General features: G+C 37.2%; 1 protein-coding gene across 12 annotated transcripts in view; it reads left to right on the forward strand.

The window, feature by feature from the left end:
* TMEM117 (transmembrane protein 117) overlaps positions 1-19,728 on the forward strand; it is a 528,035-nt gene that overhangs the window by 448,773 nt on the left and 59,534 nt on the right. Inside the window, exon 7 of one of the 12 annotated variants that reach the window (XM_059935712.1) lies at positions 14,043-14,187. The exons of the other annotated variants lie outside the window; for them this stretch is intronic. Within the exon in view, the coding sequence (XP_059791695.1) occupies positions 14,043-14,111 (69 nt within the window). The 3' untranslated portion in view covers positions 14,112-14,187. Of the gene's footprint in view, positions 1-14,042; positions 14,188-19,728 lie in introns of those variants that run through there. 12 annotated transcript variants of the gene reach the window in all.

Below are 19,728 nucleotides of genomic sequence, written 5' to 3' on the forward strand. Positions count from 1 at the left end.
TTCCTTCTGCTTGGGCTTTTTTGTTCCTCTTTTTCTAATTATTTTTGGTGGTAGGGTAGGTTGTTTATTTGAAATTTTTCTTGTTTCTTGAGGAAATCCTGTTATCACTATGAACTTCCCTCTAAAAACTGCTTTTTTTGCATCCCATAGATTTTGTATGGTTGTGTTTTCATTGTCATTTGTCTCAAGGTATTTTCTGATTTCCTCTTTGATTTCATCAATGACCCATTGGATTTTTAGTAGCATGTTGTTTAGTCTCCATGTAATCATTTTTTTTTTCTTGTTTTTTTTCTGCAGTTGATTTCTAGTTTCACACCATTGTGTTCAGAAAAGATGCTTGAAATAATTTCTACCCTCTTAAATTCATTGAGGCTTGTTTTGTGCCCTAGTATGTGGTCAATGCTAGAGAATGTTCCATGCCCAGTTGAAAAAAATCTGTATTCTGGGGTTTTTTTGGATGTAGTGGCATATAGATATCAAGTCCCACTGTTCTATTGTGTCATTTAGGATCTCTGCTGCCTTATTGATTTTCTGTCTGGAAGATCTGTCCATTGATGTCAGTGGGGTATTAAAGTCTCTTACTTATTATTGTATTCCTGTCAATTTTTCCTTTGAGTCTGTTAGTATTTGTTTTATATATTTGGGTGCTCCTATATTGGGTACATATATGTTAACAAGTGTAATACTCTCTTCTTGTATCATTATATAGTGTCCTTCTATGCCTTTGTGAACTTTATTTTAAAGTCTATTTTGTCTGATATGAGTATTGCTACCCCTGTTTTTTTAGTCATTTCCATTTGCATGAAAAACCTTTTTAATCCCCTCACTTTCAATCTATGCATGTCTTTTGCTCTAAGGTGAGTCTCTTATAGGCAGCATATTGCAAGGTCTTGCTTTTTTAATCCAATCTGCCACTCTGTGTCTTTTTATTGAAACATTTTGTCCATTGACATTTAAAGTAATTATTGATAAGTATGTATTTCTTGTCATTTTAAACATTGTTTTCCAGTTGATTTTGTCGTTGTTCTTTGTTTTTTTCTTCTTTTTTTTCCTTTTGTGGTTTGATGGTTTTATTTTGTATTATGCTTAAGTTCCTTTCTTTTGCATTTTTGTGAATCTATTGTACATTTATGATTTGTGGTTACCCTGATTTTCAAGTATGTTAACACATAAGTATATCTACTTGCTTTAGACTGATAGTCATGTGAGTTCAAACACATTCTCAAAGATCTATATTTTTTACTCCTTGCCCCTACATTTTGTGATTTTGATGTCCTATTTTATATCTTCATGTTTATCCTTTTGCTGTTAATTATAGTTATAATTGCTTTTACACAATTTTTTGATTGTTTTAATCTATGTATGACATTTAAGTGATCTTCAATCCGTTTTTTAAAAATTTATTTATTTATTTATTTTTGGCTGTGTTGGGTCTTCATTGTTGTGTGTGGGCTTTCTCTAGTTGCAGCAAGCGAGGGCTACTCTTCATTGCGGTGTGCAGGCTTCTCACTGCGGTGGCTTCTCTTGTTGCAGAGCACGGGCTCTAGGTGCGAGGGCTTCAGTAGTTGTGGCAAGCAGGCTCAGTAATTGTGGCTTGCGAGCTCTAGAGCACAGGCTCAGTAGTTGTGGCACATGGGCTTAGTTGCTCTGCCATATGAGGGATCTTCCTGGACCAGGGCTCAAACCCATGTCCCCTGCATTGGCAGGCGGATTCTTTTTTTTTTTTAAAGATTTATTTTATTGATTGATTGATTGATTGATTGCTATGTTGGGTCTTTGTTTCTGTTCTAGGGCTTTCTCTAGTTGCGGCAAGCGGGGGCCACTCTTCATCGCGGTGCGCGGGCCTCTCACTATCGTGGCCTTTCTTGTTGCGGAGCACAGGCTCCAGACGCGCAGGCTCAGTAGTTGCGGCTCACGGGTCTAGTTGCTCCGCGGCATGTGGGATCTTCCCAGACCAGGGTGCGAACCCATGTCCCCTGCATTAGCAGGCAGATTCTCAACCACTGCGCCACCAGGGAAGCCCTGGCAGGCAGATTCTTAACCACTGCACCACTAGGGAAGTCCCTCAATCCTTTTATATATTTGCCTTTCCTACTGTCTTCTTCCCTTTCCTATAGATTCTTGCTTATTTTCTATTTCGAGAAGACCTTTCAATATTTCTTTTAGGGTAGGTTTAGTATTGCTGTGTTCTTTTAGTTTTTGCTTGTCTGAGAAATTCTTAGTTTCTCCTTATATTCTAAATGATGTTATTGCTGGGTAGAGTATCCTAGGTTGCAGGTTTTTCCCTTTCAGGACCTTGAATATATCCTGCCACTCCCTTCTGGCCTGCAAAGTTTCTGTATAGAAATCAGCAAATAGCCTCATGGGGGTTCCCTGATAACTGACTTTTTGTTTTCTCTTGCTGCCTTTAGAATCCTTTCTCTTTTTTGCTTGTTTTTATTTATGTATTTTTTTAACTTTTATTTTATACTAGAACATAGTTGATTTACAATGTTGTGTTAGTTTCAGGTGTACAGCAAAGTGATTAAGTTATACATATATCTATCCTTTTTCAGATTCTTTTCCCATATAGGTTATTACAGAGTATTGAGTAGCATTCCCTGTGCTATGATGTAGGTTCTTGTTGTAGAATCCTCTATGTTTATTTTTTTTAATTAATTAATTAATTAATTTATTTTGGCTGTGTCGTGTCTTCACTGTGGCATGTGGGCTCCTCTTGTTGTGGCACATGGGCTTAGTTGCAGTGTGTGGGATCTTAGTTTCTTGACCAGGGATAGAACCCAGGCCCCCTGCATTGGGAGCATGGAGTCTTAACCACTGGACCACCAGGGAAGTCCCCTTTCTTTATCTTTTACTTTTGCCATTTTAATTATGATATGTCTTGGTGTGCATCTGTTTGGGTTCATCTTGTTTGGGACAGTATGTGCTTCCAGTACCTAGAAGGATGGAATTTTGTTAAGTTTTCAACCATAATTTCTTCAAATGCATTTTTGACCCTCTTTTCTCTTTCTTCTCCTTCTGGAGCCCCTATTATGCATAGATCGGCACGATTTATATTGTCCCACAGCTCTCATATGTTGCTTTCTTTTTTTCTAATTTGTCTTTCTGTCTGCTGTTCTGATTGGGTGATTTCCATTATTCTATCTTCCAGATCACTTATTCATCCTTCTGCATTATTTAGTCTGCTAGTCATTGATTTTAGCTCAATTTTTATCTTGGCAATTGAGTTATCTAATTTTTATTCATCCCTCTTTATAGTTTCTAGTTTCTTGTTACAGTGATCTGCATTTATCCATAATCTTCCTTAATTCCTTTAGCATTTTTATTACCTCCTTTTTAAAATTGGGGTCTAGTAGACTGGTGAGGTCTGTTTCACTCTTTGTTCTCTCAGGGAAGTTCTCCTGCTCTTTTGATTGGGAGTAGTTCCTCTGCTTTTTTCATTTTACATAAGTTTCTCTGTCTCTGTGAGTTTAGGAGAAACAGTTATCTACTGTGGTCTTGAAGGACTGTTTTTAGGTGGGAGTATCCCTGTGTAGACTGTGTGAGTCCAATATTTTTGGTGTGAGGGGTGTTTTTGGTATGGATGCCAGCCATGTCTTTCCTCAGTGTGTGCTGGCTGTTATCCCCTTGATAGGGGGTGTGACTTGTGTTGTGGTGACCAGAGCCTGCACTGGATGTTGGGCACTCTTTGTTCTGTGGCTGTCATAGCTCTGTTGGGGGTAGGATCAGCTCCCCAGTTGGAATAGAAGCTCCCAGATCTGGCTCCAAGCTTCAGTGTGAGGTAGGTGAGACTGGAGTGCTCTTGTGGGGAAAGGAATGGCTGAGTACTCTTCCACAGGGTCTGTCTGTGGGACGTGGAATTCTGTGATGCTGCCCATCACTTGGTGTGCAAACCAACAAAGTCTGCTGCTGCTGGACCTGCCCTCGGACCCGTCCCCACTGTGGTAGAGCTAATGACAGGCTCAGGTGTCAGCCCTGCTCCATCCTGTGTGACATCACAAAGCCTACTGCCACTGGAGCCATGCCCTGTTGAGCACGCTGACAATGGGGTTCTAATGGCAGACCCATGCCCTGTCCTGTGCGCAGTGATATTGGGGCTCCTATAGTGGAACCACACTCCACCCTGTGCACATTAACAATGGAGGCTGGGGACCACACTCTAGGCCCTTCTGGCTGTCTCTGCGCAGCTAGACTGGGTCCTCTCCCAGGGACTGTCACTGGAGCCTGAGTTTCAGTGATTAGATACTGTGCATACCAGCAGCCCCATCCAGCTTTGGTTTCCAGCTGGGAAGTACAGCAACTGACAGCCATCAGTGCCCATCTCTCTCTGTCCTGATTGTGAGCAAGCCAGCATCCGCACACTCCTGTGAGCAGAATACAGTCCTGTCTACCTCCCTATCTGTCCCAGGAGACCCCCCCAGCTGGCAATGGGGGTTCCCAGAGCAAGGGAACATTTCCTCTTTCACAGATCCCTCCCAGGGGTACAGGTCCTGTCCTGATGTGTTTTTTTTTTTTGGTCCTACCCAATTGTAAGGGAATCTTTCTTGCAGCTTTTGTTGTGTAAGAGATCTGCCAGTTTTCAGTTGCTTTTCTGTGAGAATTGTTCCACATGTAGATGTATTTTCAATGTGTTTGTGGAGGAAAGTGAGCTCCACGTCCTTCTACTCCACCCTCTTGAACTCCACTTCTCAGGTGTTGACTTTTAAATTACAGAAACTTTACAAGTTTTTGAAAAAAATTGGAAAGCATAGAGCTGAATAAGGAAGAAATACAATTATTTATAATATAATATTCCAGATAAATTCATCATTATTTGTAGACTTTAGCTTATGATAATAATTACATTTTTTTTCTGAAAACAGAATCATCCTCTACATTATTATTGCTTTATAACCTGATTTTTCACTTCACAATGTTATTAAAATTTTCCACGTTATTACATGTTCTTTCACAAAATTATTTTAATCAATATATTATAATTTTAACAGTGACAGTATTGACAGATTCTCTATTGTTAAACATTTGTTTCCATTTTATCACTATTTGTGGTGCTTCAATGAACATGACACAGTGAATATTTTCTTGAGATAAATTCCTACAAGTTGAATTGCTAGGTAAAAAGGGTTGCATGTTATAATGACTTCTAATATGCTTGACTTAATTTCCTTCTAGAGGTTGTTTTATTTATAATTCCCACAATAAGTGCTGGAAGGTGACCATCCCCCTCAACAGCAAAGAATATTGGATTTGTATTAATAGTTTCCAACTTGACTGGCAAAAAAGGAGTATTTCATTTTGATATACATTTCCTTAATTATACTTATCCATGATCATTTTAATTCAACTCTTTTAAAATTTGGATTTCTTTTTGAGTTTTAACAAGATAATACAGATCTGTACATTCTCCAACCACCTCAGGGGGCCTGGGGTAGCACAGCCAACTATAAACAAACAAAACCTTCTGCATCCCTCTGCAGTGAAACACGACTATCCACACTAAGTACGACATACAGAGACTATCAATACCCTCTCTTCTTGATGGGTTTTACCACCGAATGAGCTCAAGTCAGATTAAATTTTACTGCTGTATGAATGCTGGAAATATCTTTATTTTCAGAGCTTTTCTACTTCGAAATTGAGTATAAGGGATGGTAGACATGTAGTGAAGATGGTCATTTTTTTCCTTCTCTATTGTCTATTTATATTTATTCTTTTTATAAGTTGGTTGTTCAGCTTTTTATTAGGATGCTTACTATTTTCCTCATTGGCTTGTAATTGCTGTTTGCACATTGAAGATCTTACTTCTTTTCCTGTTACATGTATCATAAATATTTGTCCTGAGTTTTGTTATTAAGATTGTTTGCAACAGCTGTTGTCAAGCTTGAGTCTACCCAAGAATCACCTAGCATGTCTGTGTGTGGTGAGGAGAAGCTGTGTATGTGTGCATGCATGTGTGTGTATGTGTATGCACGTAAATGTTTAATGCAAATTCCTAAACACTGCTCATAAAAAATATGGTATAAAAGGTCAGGGTAGAATTCTGGAGTCTGAATCTTAGAAGGCCCAAATGTGATTCTGATACAGGTAATCAAAGACTCACATTTCGGTTTGTGGCTGAGTTTGTTCAATATGTAGCTGTTTTCAGTTTAGGTCTGGTGAAATTTATCAATCTTTTCCTCTGTGACTTCTGCCTTTTATGTTAAGCTGTGGGCACTGTGTTTCAAAAGAGACATTGACAAACTAGAGAACATGCCTAAAGGCCAACAACCAAGATGTTGAGAGAACCAGAATGACAAAGGAATGATGGAGGGAATGCGATATTTAGCTTGAAGCATAGATTTTGGGAAGGAACATGCTAGCTATCTTCCACTGTCAAGTGGAACATAACATGTAACCATTCTCTGCTGTACCAGAAGGCTGTACTAAGAGCAATGTGTTGAAGTCCAGGGCATCAAATCCATCTTCCACTGTGAATTTCCATTTACAAAATGTCTTTCATCATGTCGCTTCTCTGGAATCCTTTATGGCTTTTGTTGTCTCTAGGACAACACTCAGTGTCCTATGAGAGCCCTCACAATCCCAGCTCATCTGGCAGCCTCACCCCTTCCACACTCACCCAATGTGCTGCCCAAATGAGGGCTTGATGTTTCTCAAAATCTCAACAGGTTCATGAGTCTTTCCTCCTTCTCAAATCTGAGTTTCACAAGCTATCTGATCTGCTAACTCCCCTTCCCTCTGCCCTGAGCCAGATGTTGAGCTCTGGTCAGGCCAGAATCCTTGGGAGTTCGTTTCTCACATGATCCTCTTTCTGGAATCTCACCACTGTGACCTTACCTGGAAAAGAAGTCATTGAAAAGCCCAAAGTTGTACTTATATGCATTTACATATATTAATATGTAGTTAATATTTTATAGGCTAGGTATTAGGGCTACGAAGATGAATAAAATACGTATCCTTTTTTCTAAGATTCTCAACATCTCAGAAAAGAAGAATTAAGGAACATTAAATGGGAAAGTTTAGTGAATATTTAAAAATTGGAGAGGGCATCACGACTATGTAATTCACATTTCAGCAGTTATCGAAATTCGAGTGATTTATAATGCATCCAGACATAAAACTATGTTTAAGAGAATAAATAAAAAAGAAAAGCATTAAATTTGCCTGATTTATATAGAGGACTAGCAGCATTGCGTTCTGAACCAGATGCATAATTTTTGCCGAGATGATTAAATGGAAGATGTTTATGCTTCTGCTGAAAATTTGATTGGTGTTATACAGCATGTTAACCGAAAGACATGCTCATTTTTACTTGCTTAGGAATCCCTATAATGTTCAATAAAGCGGCTGCATTTTTTGCATAACAAAAGGGAAAGTGCCTAGTTAATCACTGAATGTCTTGGGATAATGAGCCTGTTACACATTTTAGCATCTGTTACATTTATATTTTATTGTGGCCATTAATGGATATTTTTCCTTTCCACTATATAGTAGAAATGTTTTTTTTCTTATTGTCACACAACAATTTGAAGTAGGAGTGTAGTTTTTCTAGAAGCAAATTACTCAACTATATTATTGTATTTGGAGTCACTCCTTTCAGATATCAGTGTGGTGTGCCGCTGAAGTTCCGAGTCAGTAAGAACCCCACAATTGCTAGGTCAGAAGCTCTCAATATTTTAATTCCATATCTCCACACTTCCAGAGTTGGCTAGTGAGCTGTCATGGAATGCCCATTAAGGAAAGCATTCCTCAACATTACACACAGTGACTTAAATGGCCAGACCCAAGCCCGAACTTCTGTGACAGATTACAAATGTGTTTTACTCTGTAGAGCAGTGAGCCAGCTAAGTAATTTCTAAATAGTAGACTTGTCATCCAAATGCAGTTTGACATTACCTCTAGTTGATCAAAAATCTGACCTTTTTCTCAAGGAATTAATAACACTTTTATTCTTTGACTATAGAACATCTTGAGATTTGATACTAATTGTATTAGCTAAGGCTGATTTTCTTTGCAAGTTCCAAAGCAATGCAGCATGCACTATATTGTGAGCTCCTTGAAAGCATGAGACATCATATTTATCTTAGCATCACCACCATTTGGCCAGTGTGATGCAATAAGAGTTTCCATAAATATGTATTTAGTTGAACTAACTTCATTTGCCATGGATTATAAAAAGTACGAAGAATTTCAGCACTATTAACACTCTCAGTTCTACTTAAGAGTTTGAAGCTTTAAGGAACAGTGATTTTATTCTGCCAGTAAGTAAATGACTCAATGAAAGAACTATTAGCTCTTGTAGTTCATTCATTCAGCTACTTTTGGAAAACTATCATCCCAGACCAGATACAGCAGCAAATTCTAGCCAAGACAAAGCAAATGTTATAATCGATGTTATAATTTATAACTAAAAGATATCTTTGATGGGATTTGGACCAATTTTTCCCAATCTTCACCTAAATATTTTCTACCATTTCAGCTCATTTGTTTCTAGAGAATTCTAGAATCTTCCTGCAGCAGAAAGATCTTCTCATTACCAGGGAGTTCAGAGACCATTAAAAAGCCTAGTGATATGAAGTAAAGGGAAAGTCAGAAATAGTTTTTAAAAGATACAGTATATAAACAAAGTCTCCTGTTGCGTCAATAACGTCTTCTCTCAATGACTCTTGAAATCAGGGTGAGTTGCTTAAGGAATTTAGGGAGCTGATACGATGTCAGAAATAAGAAAATACATCTTGATATCTCAAGACACAATTGTATTTCCAGAACCCTAGCTTCTGCAGATATGCCACAAGGGCCATTGAGGGGGAGTCAAAGGCAATAAAAGTGGTAGTGAATGGAAAAGGGATTATCCACCTTCAGAACATCTTCAGTTTTATTGCAGATTCCTATGCAATGTCTCTCAGAGTTTCACTGTTCAAAATATTTTGGACACCACCCCTCTAGAACAATGGACAAAAGTAATTTTAAATAACTTATGAAGAAGTGTAAGGGTTTTGAAAAATCAAGCTGCCAACATACAGAATAGAAGCTTAGTAACAACAGGCATGAAAACATTGCTGAGTATGAACCAACACCATGCTGTGGCTGCCAAATCAAAAAACAAACAAACCAAAAAACTTAATAGGAACTAAGGCTGTATTAAAAGAAATATGGAATTTAAAACATTGAAGGTAATAAATTCAGTTCTAGTATGAACTGATCAGCCCAACTTATCCAGAACTGTGTTCAGAAAGATCATGTAGAGATTGGTTCAAGATGGTGGGGTAGAAGGACATGCACTCACACCCTCTTGCGAGAGCAGCAGAATCACAACTAACTGCTGAATGATCATCAGCAGGAAGACACTGGAACTCATCAACAGGAAGACACTGGAATGATAAATGTATCAATGCAAGAAGAAGATATAACAATTATAAATATATATGCACCCAACATAGGAGCACCTCGATACATAAGGCAAATGCTAACAGCTATAAAAGAGGAAATCAACAGTAACACAGTAATAGTGGGGGACTTTAACACCTCACTTACACCAATGGACAGATCATCCAGACAGAAAATTAATAAGGAAACACAAGCTTTAAATGACACAATAGACCAGATAGATTTAATTGATATTAATAGGACATTCCATCCGAAAACAGCAGATTACACTTTCTTCACACACGGAACATTCTCCAGGAGAGATCACATCTTGGGTCACAAATCAAGCCTCAGTAAATTTAAGAAAATTGAAAACATATCAAGCATCTTTTCTGACTACAGTGCTATGAGATTAGAAATCAGTTACAGGGAAAAAACGTAAAAAACACAAACACATGGAGACTAAACAATATGTTACTAAATAACCAAGAGACCACTGGAGAAATCAAAGAGAAAATCAAAAAATACCTAGAGACAAATGACAACAAAAAAACGATGATCCAAAACTTATGGGATGCAGCAAAAGCAGTTCTAAGAGGGAAGTTTATAGCAATACAATCCTACCTCAAGAAACAAGAAAAGACTCAAATAAACAATCTAACATTACACCTAAAGGAACTAGAGAAAGAAGAACAAACAAAACCCAAAGTTAGTAGAAGGAAAGAAATCATAAAGATCAGAGCAGAAATGAATGAAATAGAAACAAAGACAACAATAGCAAAGATCAATAAAACTAAAAGCTGGTTATTTGAGAAGATAGACAAAATGATAAACCTTTAGCCAAACTCATCAAAAAAAAAGAGGGAGAGGACTCAAATCAATAATATTAGAAATGAAAAAAGTTACAACAGACACTGCAGAAATACAAAGCATCCTAATAGACTACTACAAGCAACTCTATGCCAATAAAATGGACAACCTGGAAGAAATGGACAAATTCTTAGAAATGTATAACCTTCCAAGACTGAACCAGGAAGAAATAGAAAATATAAACAGACAAATCACAAGCAATGAAATTGAAACTGTGATTAAAAATCTTCCAACAAACAAAAGTCCAGGACCAGATGGCTTCACAGGTGAATTCTCTCAAACATTTAAAGAAGAGCTAAAACCCATCCTTCTCAAACTCTTCCAAAAAATTGCAGAGGAAGGAACACTCCCAAACTCATTTTATGAGGCCACCATCACCCTGATACCAAAACCAGAAAAAGATACTACAAAAAAAGAAAATTACAGACCAGTGTAGCTGATGAATATAGATGCAAAAATCCTCAACAAAATACTAGCCAACAGAATCCAACAACACATTAAAAGGATCATACACTATGATCAAGTGGGATTTATCCCAGGGATGCAAGGATTCTTCAATATACACAAATCAATCAATGTGATACACCATATTAACAAATTGAACAATAAAAATTATATGATTATCTCAATAGATGCAGAAAAAGCTTTTGACAAAATTCAACACCCATTTATGATAAAAACTCTCCAGAAAGTGGGCATAGAGGGAACTTATCTCAACATAAGAAAGGCCATATATGACAAACCCACAGCAAACATCATTCTCAATGGTGAAATACTGAAAGCATTTCCTCTCAGATCAAGAACAAGACAAGGATGCCCACTCTCACCACTATTATTCAACATAGTTTTGGAAGTCCGTGCCATGGCAATCAGAGAAGAAAAAGAAATAAAAGAAATCCAAATTGGAAAAGAAGTAAAACTGTCACTGTTTGCAGATGACATGACACTATACATAGATAATCCTAAAGATGCCACCAGAAAATAACTAGAGCTAATCAGTTAATTTGGTAAAGTAGCAGGATACAAAATTAAGGCACAGAAATCTCTTGCATCCCTATACACTAAAAATGAAAGATCAGAAGAGATATTAAGGAAACAATCCCATTCACCATTGCAACAAAAAGAATAAAATACCTAGGAATAAAGCTACCCAAGGAGGTAAAAGACCTGTAGTCAGAAAACTATTAGACACTGATGAAAGAAATCAAAGATGGCACAAACAGATGGAAAGATATACTATATTCTTGTATTGGAAAAATCAGTATTATGAAAATGACTGTATTACCCAAAGCAATCTACAGATGCAATGCAATCCCTATCAAATTACCAATGGCATTTTTTACAAAACTAGAACAAAAAAATCTTGAATTTTGTATGGAGACACAAAAGATCCTGAATAGCCAAAGCAATCTGAGGGAAAAAACGGAGCTGGAGGAATCAGACTCCCTGACTTCAAACTATACTACATAGCTACAGTAATCAAGACAATATGGTACTGGCACAAAAGCAGAAATATAGATCAATGGAACAGAATATAAAGCTCAGAGATAAACCCATGCACCTATGGTCAACTAATCTATGAGAAAGGAGGCAAGGATATACAATGGAGAAAAGACGGTCTCTTCAGTAAGTGGTGTTGGGAAAACTTAACAGCTACATATAAAAGAATGAAATTAGAGCACTCCCTAACACCAATACAAAAATAAACTCAAAATGGATTAAAGACCTAAATGTAAAACCGTGACACTATAAAACTGTTAGAGGAAAACATAGGAAGAACACTCTTTGACATAAATCACAGCAAGATCTTTTTTGACCCACCTCCTAGAGTAATGCTAATAAAAACAAAAATAAACAAATGGGACCTAATGAAACTTAAAAGCTTTTGCACAGCAAAGGAAACTATAAACAAGACAAAAAGGCAACCCTTAGAATGGGAGAAAATATTTGCAAACAAATCAACAGACAATGGAGTAATCTCCAAAATATATAAGCAGCTCATGCAGCTCAATATTAGAAAAACAAACAACCCAATCAAAAAATGAGCAGAAGACCTAAATAGACATTTCTCCAAAGAAGACATACAGATGGCCAAGAGGCACATGAAAAGCTGCTCAGCATCACTAATTATTAGAGAAATGCAAATGAAAACTACAATGCAGTATCACCTCATACCAGTTAGAATGGGCATCATCAGAAAATCTACAAACAACAAATGCTGGAGAGGGTGTGGAGACAAGAGAACCCTCATGCATTGTTGGTGGGAGTGTAAATTGATACAGCGACTATGGAGAACAGCATGGAGGTTCTTTAAAAAACTAAAAATAGAATTACCATATGATCCAGCAATCCCACTACTGGGCATATACCCAGAGAAAACCATAATTCAAAAAGATAAATGTTCATTGCAGCACTACTTACAATAGCCAGGTCATGGAAGCAACCTAAATGCCCATCGACAGACGAATGGATAAAGAAGTTGTGGTACATATATACAATGGAATATTACTCAGCCATAAAAAGGAATGAAATTGGGTCATTTGTAGAGACGTGGATGGACCTAGAGACTGTCATACAGAGTAAAGTCAGAAAGAGAAAAACAAATATCGTATATTAATGCATTTATGTGGCATCTAGAAAAATGGTGCAGATGAACCAGTTTGCAAGGCAGAAATAGAGACACAGATGTAGAGAACAAATGTATGGACACCAAGGAGGGAAAGCAGGGGAGGAGGGGGGGGATGAATTGGGACATTGTGATTGACATATATACACTAATATGTATAAAATAGATAACTAATAGCAACCTGCTGTATAAAAAAATAAAATAAAATTCAAAAAAAAAAAGAAAGATCCATGTAAAACTGGACAATTTTCAGAAGAAATTGTCCAGGATAGTGAAGATTACTACAAAATTTGGAAGAGAAAGTTTGCAATAGAAATAAGATAATTTTCTTAAAATACTAAGACGTTGATATAAGACAGAGACTTTGTCTTAAGGATAAAGTCCTTAACCTTATTAGGTGATGGAAATGAAGTTTTCAAAATTTAGATTGTGAGAAAAAGAGAAGTATGAAAGGTATGAGCCATAGCTTGGGATTTTTTTTTTTTTTTTTTGGTAATTTTTTTATTGTGGGAAAATAATGATAACCTAAAATTGACGAACTTAACCATTTTTAAGTGTACAGCTCTGTGGCATGAAGTACATTCACATTGTTGTGCTTTTGACAAAGGCTCTCTCCTTGACCAGAGTCTAATCAGGCTCCTCTGAGTGCTCTTCTCCACTAGGTCTCCTCCTTGCGCCTTGTCCTCATGCCTGCCTAGCCCAGTTGTAGCAAAAATCATAATAAATCAGCTTAGAGTGACTGCCCAGCCTTGGATATCTGATCACCTGGTGTGCCTTCAGCAAGAATCCTGTTAAGGTGGTATAGTAATAATCCCCTATCCTTGATGTGTCCTTTTAGTAATTTTCCACCCAGGAACACCACCACCCCCATCCCCCTTCCCCAGCCACTCCGCTCCTTAGATGTAAATTCCCAGCTCTCTCTACTGTGTTTAGAGTTGAGCCCAATCTCTCTCCCGTATTACAGTGGTCTTGACACCTATTGCAATAGTCGTGAATAAAGACTATTTTAACAGTGTCAGAATGATTAACAGTGACAGAATGATTTCTTACCATTTTAACAGTGTCGAAATGATTTTTTTCTAAACAAAATCATCGCCACCATCCATCTCCAGAATTTTTTCATGTTGAAAAACTGAAACTCTGTACTCATTAAACAGTAACTCCTCATTCTCTCCTCCCCTAGGCCTTGGCAACCACGATGCTACATTCCGTCTCTATGAACTTGACTACTCCACGTATCTCATATAAGTAGAATCACATGGTATTATACCTTTTGTGACTGGCCATTTCACTTAACACAGTATCTTTAAGGTTTATTCATGGTTGTAGCATGTGTCAGAATTTCCTTCCATTTTAAGACTGAATGGCGGGGCGGGGGGCGGGTGGTGGGATGAATTGGGAGATTGGGATTGACATATATACACTAATATGTATAAAATGGATAACTAATAAGAACCTGCTGTATAAAAAAATTAATTAATTTAATTTAATTTTTTAAAAAAGACTGAATAATATTCCATTGCTTGGATATACCACATTTCGTTCATGCATTCATCCGTCATGGACACTTGGGTTGCTTCTACCTTTTGGATATTGTGAATAGTGCTGCTGTGAACATGGGTGTACAAATATCTACTTGCGCCCCAGCTTTCAATATTTTGTGTATATACTCACAAGTAGAATTGCCGTATCATATTGTAATTCTAATTTAAATTTAATTCTAATTTTTTGAGGAATTGCCATACCATTTTCCATAGCAACTGCACCATTTTCCATTCCCACCAATAGTGCACAAGGGTTCCAATTTCCCACATCCTCTCAAACACTTGCTATTTTCTGGGTTTTTTTTTTTTTTAAATAATACCCATCCTAATGAATGTAAAGTGCTACCTCATTGTAGTTTTCATTTGCATTCCCTAATGATGAGCCATTCTTGTTTTTCTTTAAAATTATAAACTTTTTGTATTTCTGAGTTATTTGGAGCCCTCTAACCTCCTAAGCTCCCATGTTGTAAGATAGCTCTGTCCAATAGAAATACAATGTGAACTATCTATGTAATTTTAAGTTTTCTAGTAGCCATATTTTAAAAAAGAAATGTATAAAATTAATTTTAATAATACATTTTAATACAATATATCTAGAAAACAATCATTTTACAATGTAATCAATATAAAAATTATTGGGATATTTTACATTCCTTTTTCATACTAAGTCATTAGTGTGTGGTTTCTGCTTATAGCATATCTCACTCAATTCTAACTGTCCCCATTTCAAATGCTCAATAGCCACATGTGGCCAGTGGCTACCGTGTTGCACAGGTCTAAGCTCTTGATTCTAACTAAATACTCATTAAAGCTATGAAAAATTATAAGGCAAGAAAAACCAGTTATCAGTACATGATGTACAGAAATCCTTTGTACACGGGCAGCTTGTGGGTGGATGAGGACACATTGCCGCCTCACCACCATCCACACATTGAACACACGTGTACACAGACTCACACATGGAAGGAAATCTCCCTCTGAACAGCAGCAGCCAGAGGGTCTCTCCATTTTGTTATATTACTGTTAGGTGATAGTATTGTTTTCTACTATTTTACATTTTTTAAAAACTTACAGCATTTCAAATAAACTCTAAATTGTAAAACATGGTTCAGCTAGTCTGAACCACAAATGCTTTGATTGCCCTTTGAACCAATATATAAACAAAGTTTGGAATCACATCATTTATGAATTGGTCAGTTTCTGTAGAGAGGTGACTTCTTCAATATTTGATTTGTGGATCAAATAAAGGCCTTTTAATCAGCTCTAATATTTCCCCTATTGGCATGCTGATTTTAAGTTTTTCGTTTTCATTTTCTTTGTTCCAGCAGCCCATGAGTCACATAAGTGGTGCCATTCAAACTCCTTGATTATCTAAGTGCCTTTCTAATCTCTGCAGAAGCTAAGGCACTATCCTGTAAATAAGGCACCATGGGTGCCAAATCAGAAATTGTCACATGACATATTAGATTTTCCGAGATCATTGTCGGTTTTAATAACAATTACGTTTCATAAGCCAAGAGTCCCCTTTGGGGCCAAACCGTCACTAATAGCCATTAAGTTCTAGCCCATTTCAGTGCTCCTCAGGGTTTCATATTTGTTTCATCTATGTACAGCCTGCATGCCAAAAAGTTAAAGAGCTTTTAAACAATTAAGAAGGAACCTCTTGTCAATTTAAGCTTAACTGTTGACAGTTTGGATCACAGGGTAATTGTTCATGAATTAGTGATAAAGTGAGGTTCATTGAAATTTAATGGACAGTATTGACTACCTTTCTAAGCTTCCTATAGAATTCAACATTTTTTACTACTCAGAGTATTGGATACCCCTTCTTGTACACTGGATTGCTCCCTCCCTTCTAGAGAGTAGCTGTGTGGGGACTGAATCCCTGCCTGCTGCCACTCTTCTGTCCCTCAGGGCACCCAGCTCCACCATAATGCTCAGTGACACGTACCCATGGGCTGGCTAGCCTGGCAAGGAGAATTTTCATTCTTACACCTTGGGCACAGTGGTTTTACCTATGCTTCCAAAAATAAATTTAGCTCATTAAAGTAATATTTATTCAATAATTATGTGAGCGCCTACCAAGTGCCATCTCTGTGCTGGAGGCATCACACTTATTAATTTATCACATAAATCAAGCACTGATTATTTTTCTCTTATGTGTGTGTAAACTGAGGCCCAGAGGAGACACACCCTGCATGGGTCACTTACCAGCCCTGGTGCACTGGATACGTTATGGAACTTCTCTGAGCTTCAGCTTCCCTTATTTATGTGATGAGATCAGTAATACTGCCATTAAGTGTTGCTGTAAGAAATAAATTATGTAATGCTTTATTTTATCCCTTTTCTTCTTTTCTTCACTTTGCAGAAATGGAATAAGTTTGTACAGAGCATTTCACTTCTTATCAGAAGTGGAAAAAATATCTCCTCATTTAGACTAATGAAGCCAGTGTTTCACTGCATTATACCAGATTGTTCTGTATCAGACAAAGAACTCGGCCAAATGAAACAAAAACTAAATCTGCTTATTTAAGGCTACCTTTGAATGTTTTGTAGTAATATGACCACTGGTGAAACTGTTCTGTAGATCCCTGTTTTAGTCTAAGTTAAAAATTATGACCCCAGCATAATTAATATGTAAGTTCTCTAGCACTAATATAATCCTAAGACTTTTTTTAGGCAGTATCAGCTTACATCTGGAGGCTTATAAAAACAAAATTAAACTATACACACACACACACACACACACACACACACACAAATGTAGAATTGTATCACTATGGAAATACTGATATTCAATTTATATTGAATACTGATATTTCTAGTCAAGCATATGAGTGTGTGTATATACAGTTTTAACTAATACCAGAGGATTTTAAATATTTGTAACTTTAAAATACCTTTAAAATAATTTTATATAAAGCTATACCTATTCATTTGAAACTGATACTAATAGATTTAAAATAGGTCTTCGTATGTTGACAGTTTTTTTATCATGTTATATATTTTTATTACAATTGATGAGTGATAAATTACTAGAGTGTTTCTTAATATTTTCAAACCAATAAACAACAATTGTGTTGTCAAAAACAACTCAGACAATTTGTACATCTCTCACCTCTCTGAGACTGTGTTGTTCCTATTGGAAGTGTCTTTGATCAACCACTCCCAAGTTTCTTGCTTCAGACTGCAGGGTATAAATGTCATTTGTTTGATAAGTACTTATTAAATGCCAACAATATTCCATGCCCTGGGCATAAAATGTGGTGGATAAAAATGGTATTGCCCTTTTGGAACCTGGAATCTAGTGGCAGAAGCAGATATTAATCAATGAAGTATAGAAATAAATATGAAAATACAAGCTGTGGTGATTTTTCTTATGGAGAAGTACAAGGAGATATGAGAATATTGAAAAGGGGGGACGTGGTATGGTCTGGAGAGCTTGATTACAGATCACTTCTCTGACCAATCAACTAGGTAAAGAAGGTGATGTAGGGAAAGACATTGGACTTTGGATGGATATAAGCTTGAGTTTCAAATATGTCTTCTTTGTCCTGACGTAAGTTGCTTAAATTATTTGAAATCTCAGTTTTCTCGTTTATAAAAGGACTTTATTGTATTTACCTCAACACAGTTCTTAAAGACTGTAAAACAGATTTGTTAGTGGCTGGCACATAATGTGCATTTAGTAAATGATAGTGTCCTATCTCTCCATTGCTCCTTTGATGACAAACTTTTTCTTAATGTCTAATAAGGTAGCATTCTTCTTCTTAAGTATTATTACAGATTCTATCCAAGTCAAAGACAAGTAGTTACACAATAGTATTGTACCTGCAGTAAATACTGGAATTCAATATAGGGCATTTTATTTCAAGTCAAATGTTTGACCAGGAGTGTAATTAAGGGAATGGATTCATCGACTTTAGGAAAATAGCATGCATTATGCATATCATTAGCTTGACTGAGTAAAACCTTGTGTCTTAATGGAAAACCCACCAAACTAAGAGTTAGGAGAACATGATTGTAAATGAGATGCTTGGAAAGTCAGGGTGCAGCTCTGGGTCTCAGAGCTAAAATTTCAAATCCCTTTTAGCTCAATCATCTTGGGAAGCTGAAAAATTAAATTAGTGCCCATTTCACATGGTTGATTCATATTCTTTCTGGGATTCTTAGCTTGAGGGTCACCTCCTCTGAGAAACCTGCTCTGACTACCTAAAGTTTGGGCTATGGTCACTCCCCTAGGCTCCCTTAAAAGAAGAATCTGGCTACTATTTACTGAATGTGTGTGCATAGGACTGACTCTTCCCCACACTATGCTCTCCATGAGGAGGTGAACAGTGCCTGCCTCACGCCTCAGCTCTTGGTACAGTGCCCAACACTTAATAAGCACCATGCTGCTGAGACAATATTTGGTGCATCATCTAAGTCAGAAGAAAAATAACCAGTTATGTGCTCAGCACCATAAAAATGTTCTGAAAAACCATATAGGCTGAACTTTCACCTTAAGGAGATTATAGTTAAGTTAGCAGTGCAAGACTAAAACACATCACAGATGTAGAGAATAAACTTATGGTTACCAAGGGGTAGGGGGGGTGGTGAATGGGGAGATTGGGCTTGACATATATACACTACTATGTATAAAATAGGTAACTAATGAGAACCTACTGTATAGCACAGGGAACTCTACTCAATAATCTGTGGTGACCAAAATGGGAAGGAAATCTAAAAGAGTGGATATAGGTATACGTATAACTGATTCACTTTGCTGTACAGCAGAAACTAACACAACATTGTAAAGCAACTATACTCCAATTAAAAGAAAAAAAGACTAAAACACAAACAAACAAAAATCAGACAATATAAGAATGGCATCACTGGACTTCCCTAGTGGTGCAGTGGCTAAGAATCCACCTGCCAATGCAGGGGACACGGGTTCGATCCCTGGTCTGGGAAGATCCCACATGCTGCGGAGCAACTAAGCCTGTGCACCACAACTACTGAGCCGGCACTCTAGAGCCTGAGAGCCACAACTACTGAGCCTGCATGCCAAAACTACTGAGGCCCACACACCTACAACCTGTGCTCTGCAACAAGAGAAGCCCGCACACCGCAACGAAGAGTAACCCCTGCTCACCGCAACTAGAGAAAGCCCGCGCGCAGCAACGAAGACCCAACACAGCCAAAAATAAATAAATAAATAAATTTATTTTAAAAAAAAAGAAGGGCATCATAAAATGAGGTATGCATCATAAATTCTTCATGGGGTCCAATGATGGTCATGGAAAAGATGGGGTTTTGAAGACTGGAAGAGAATTCACTAAGTAG

This window comes from Balaenoptera ricei, chromosome 10 (genome assembly GCF_028023285.1).
Source record: "Balaenoptera ricei isolate mBalRic1 chromosome 10, mBalRic1.hap2, whole genome shotgun sequence".
Classification (NCBI taxonomy): Eukaryota; Metazoa; Chordata; class Mammalia; order Artiodactyla; family Balaenopteridae; genus Balaenoptera; species Balaenoptera ricei.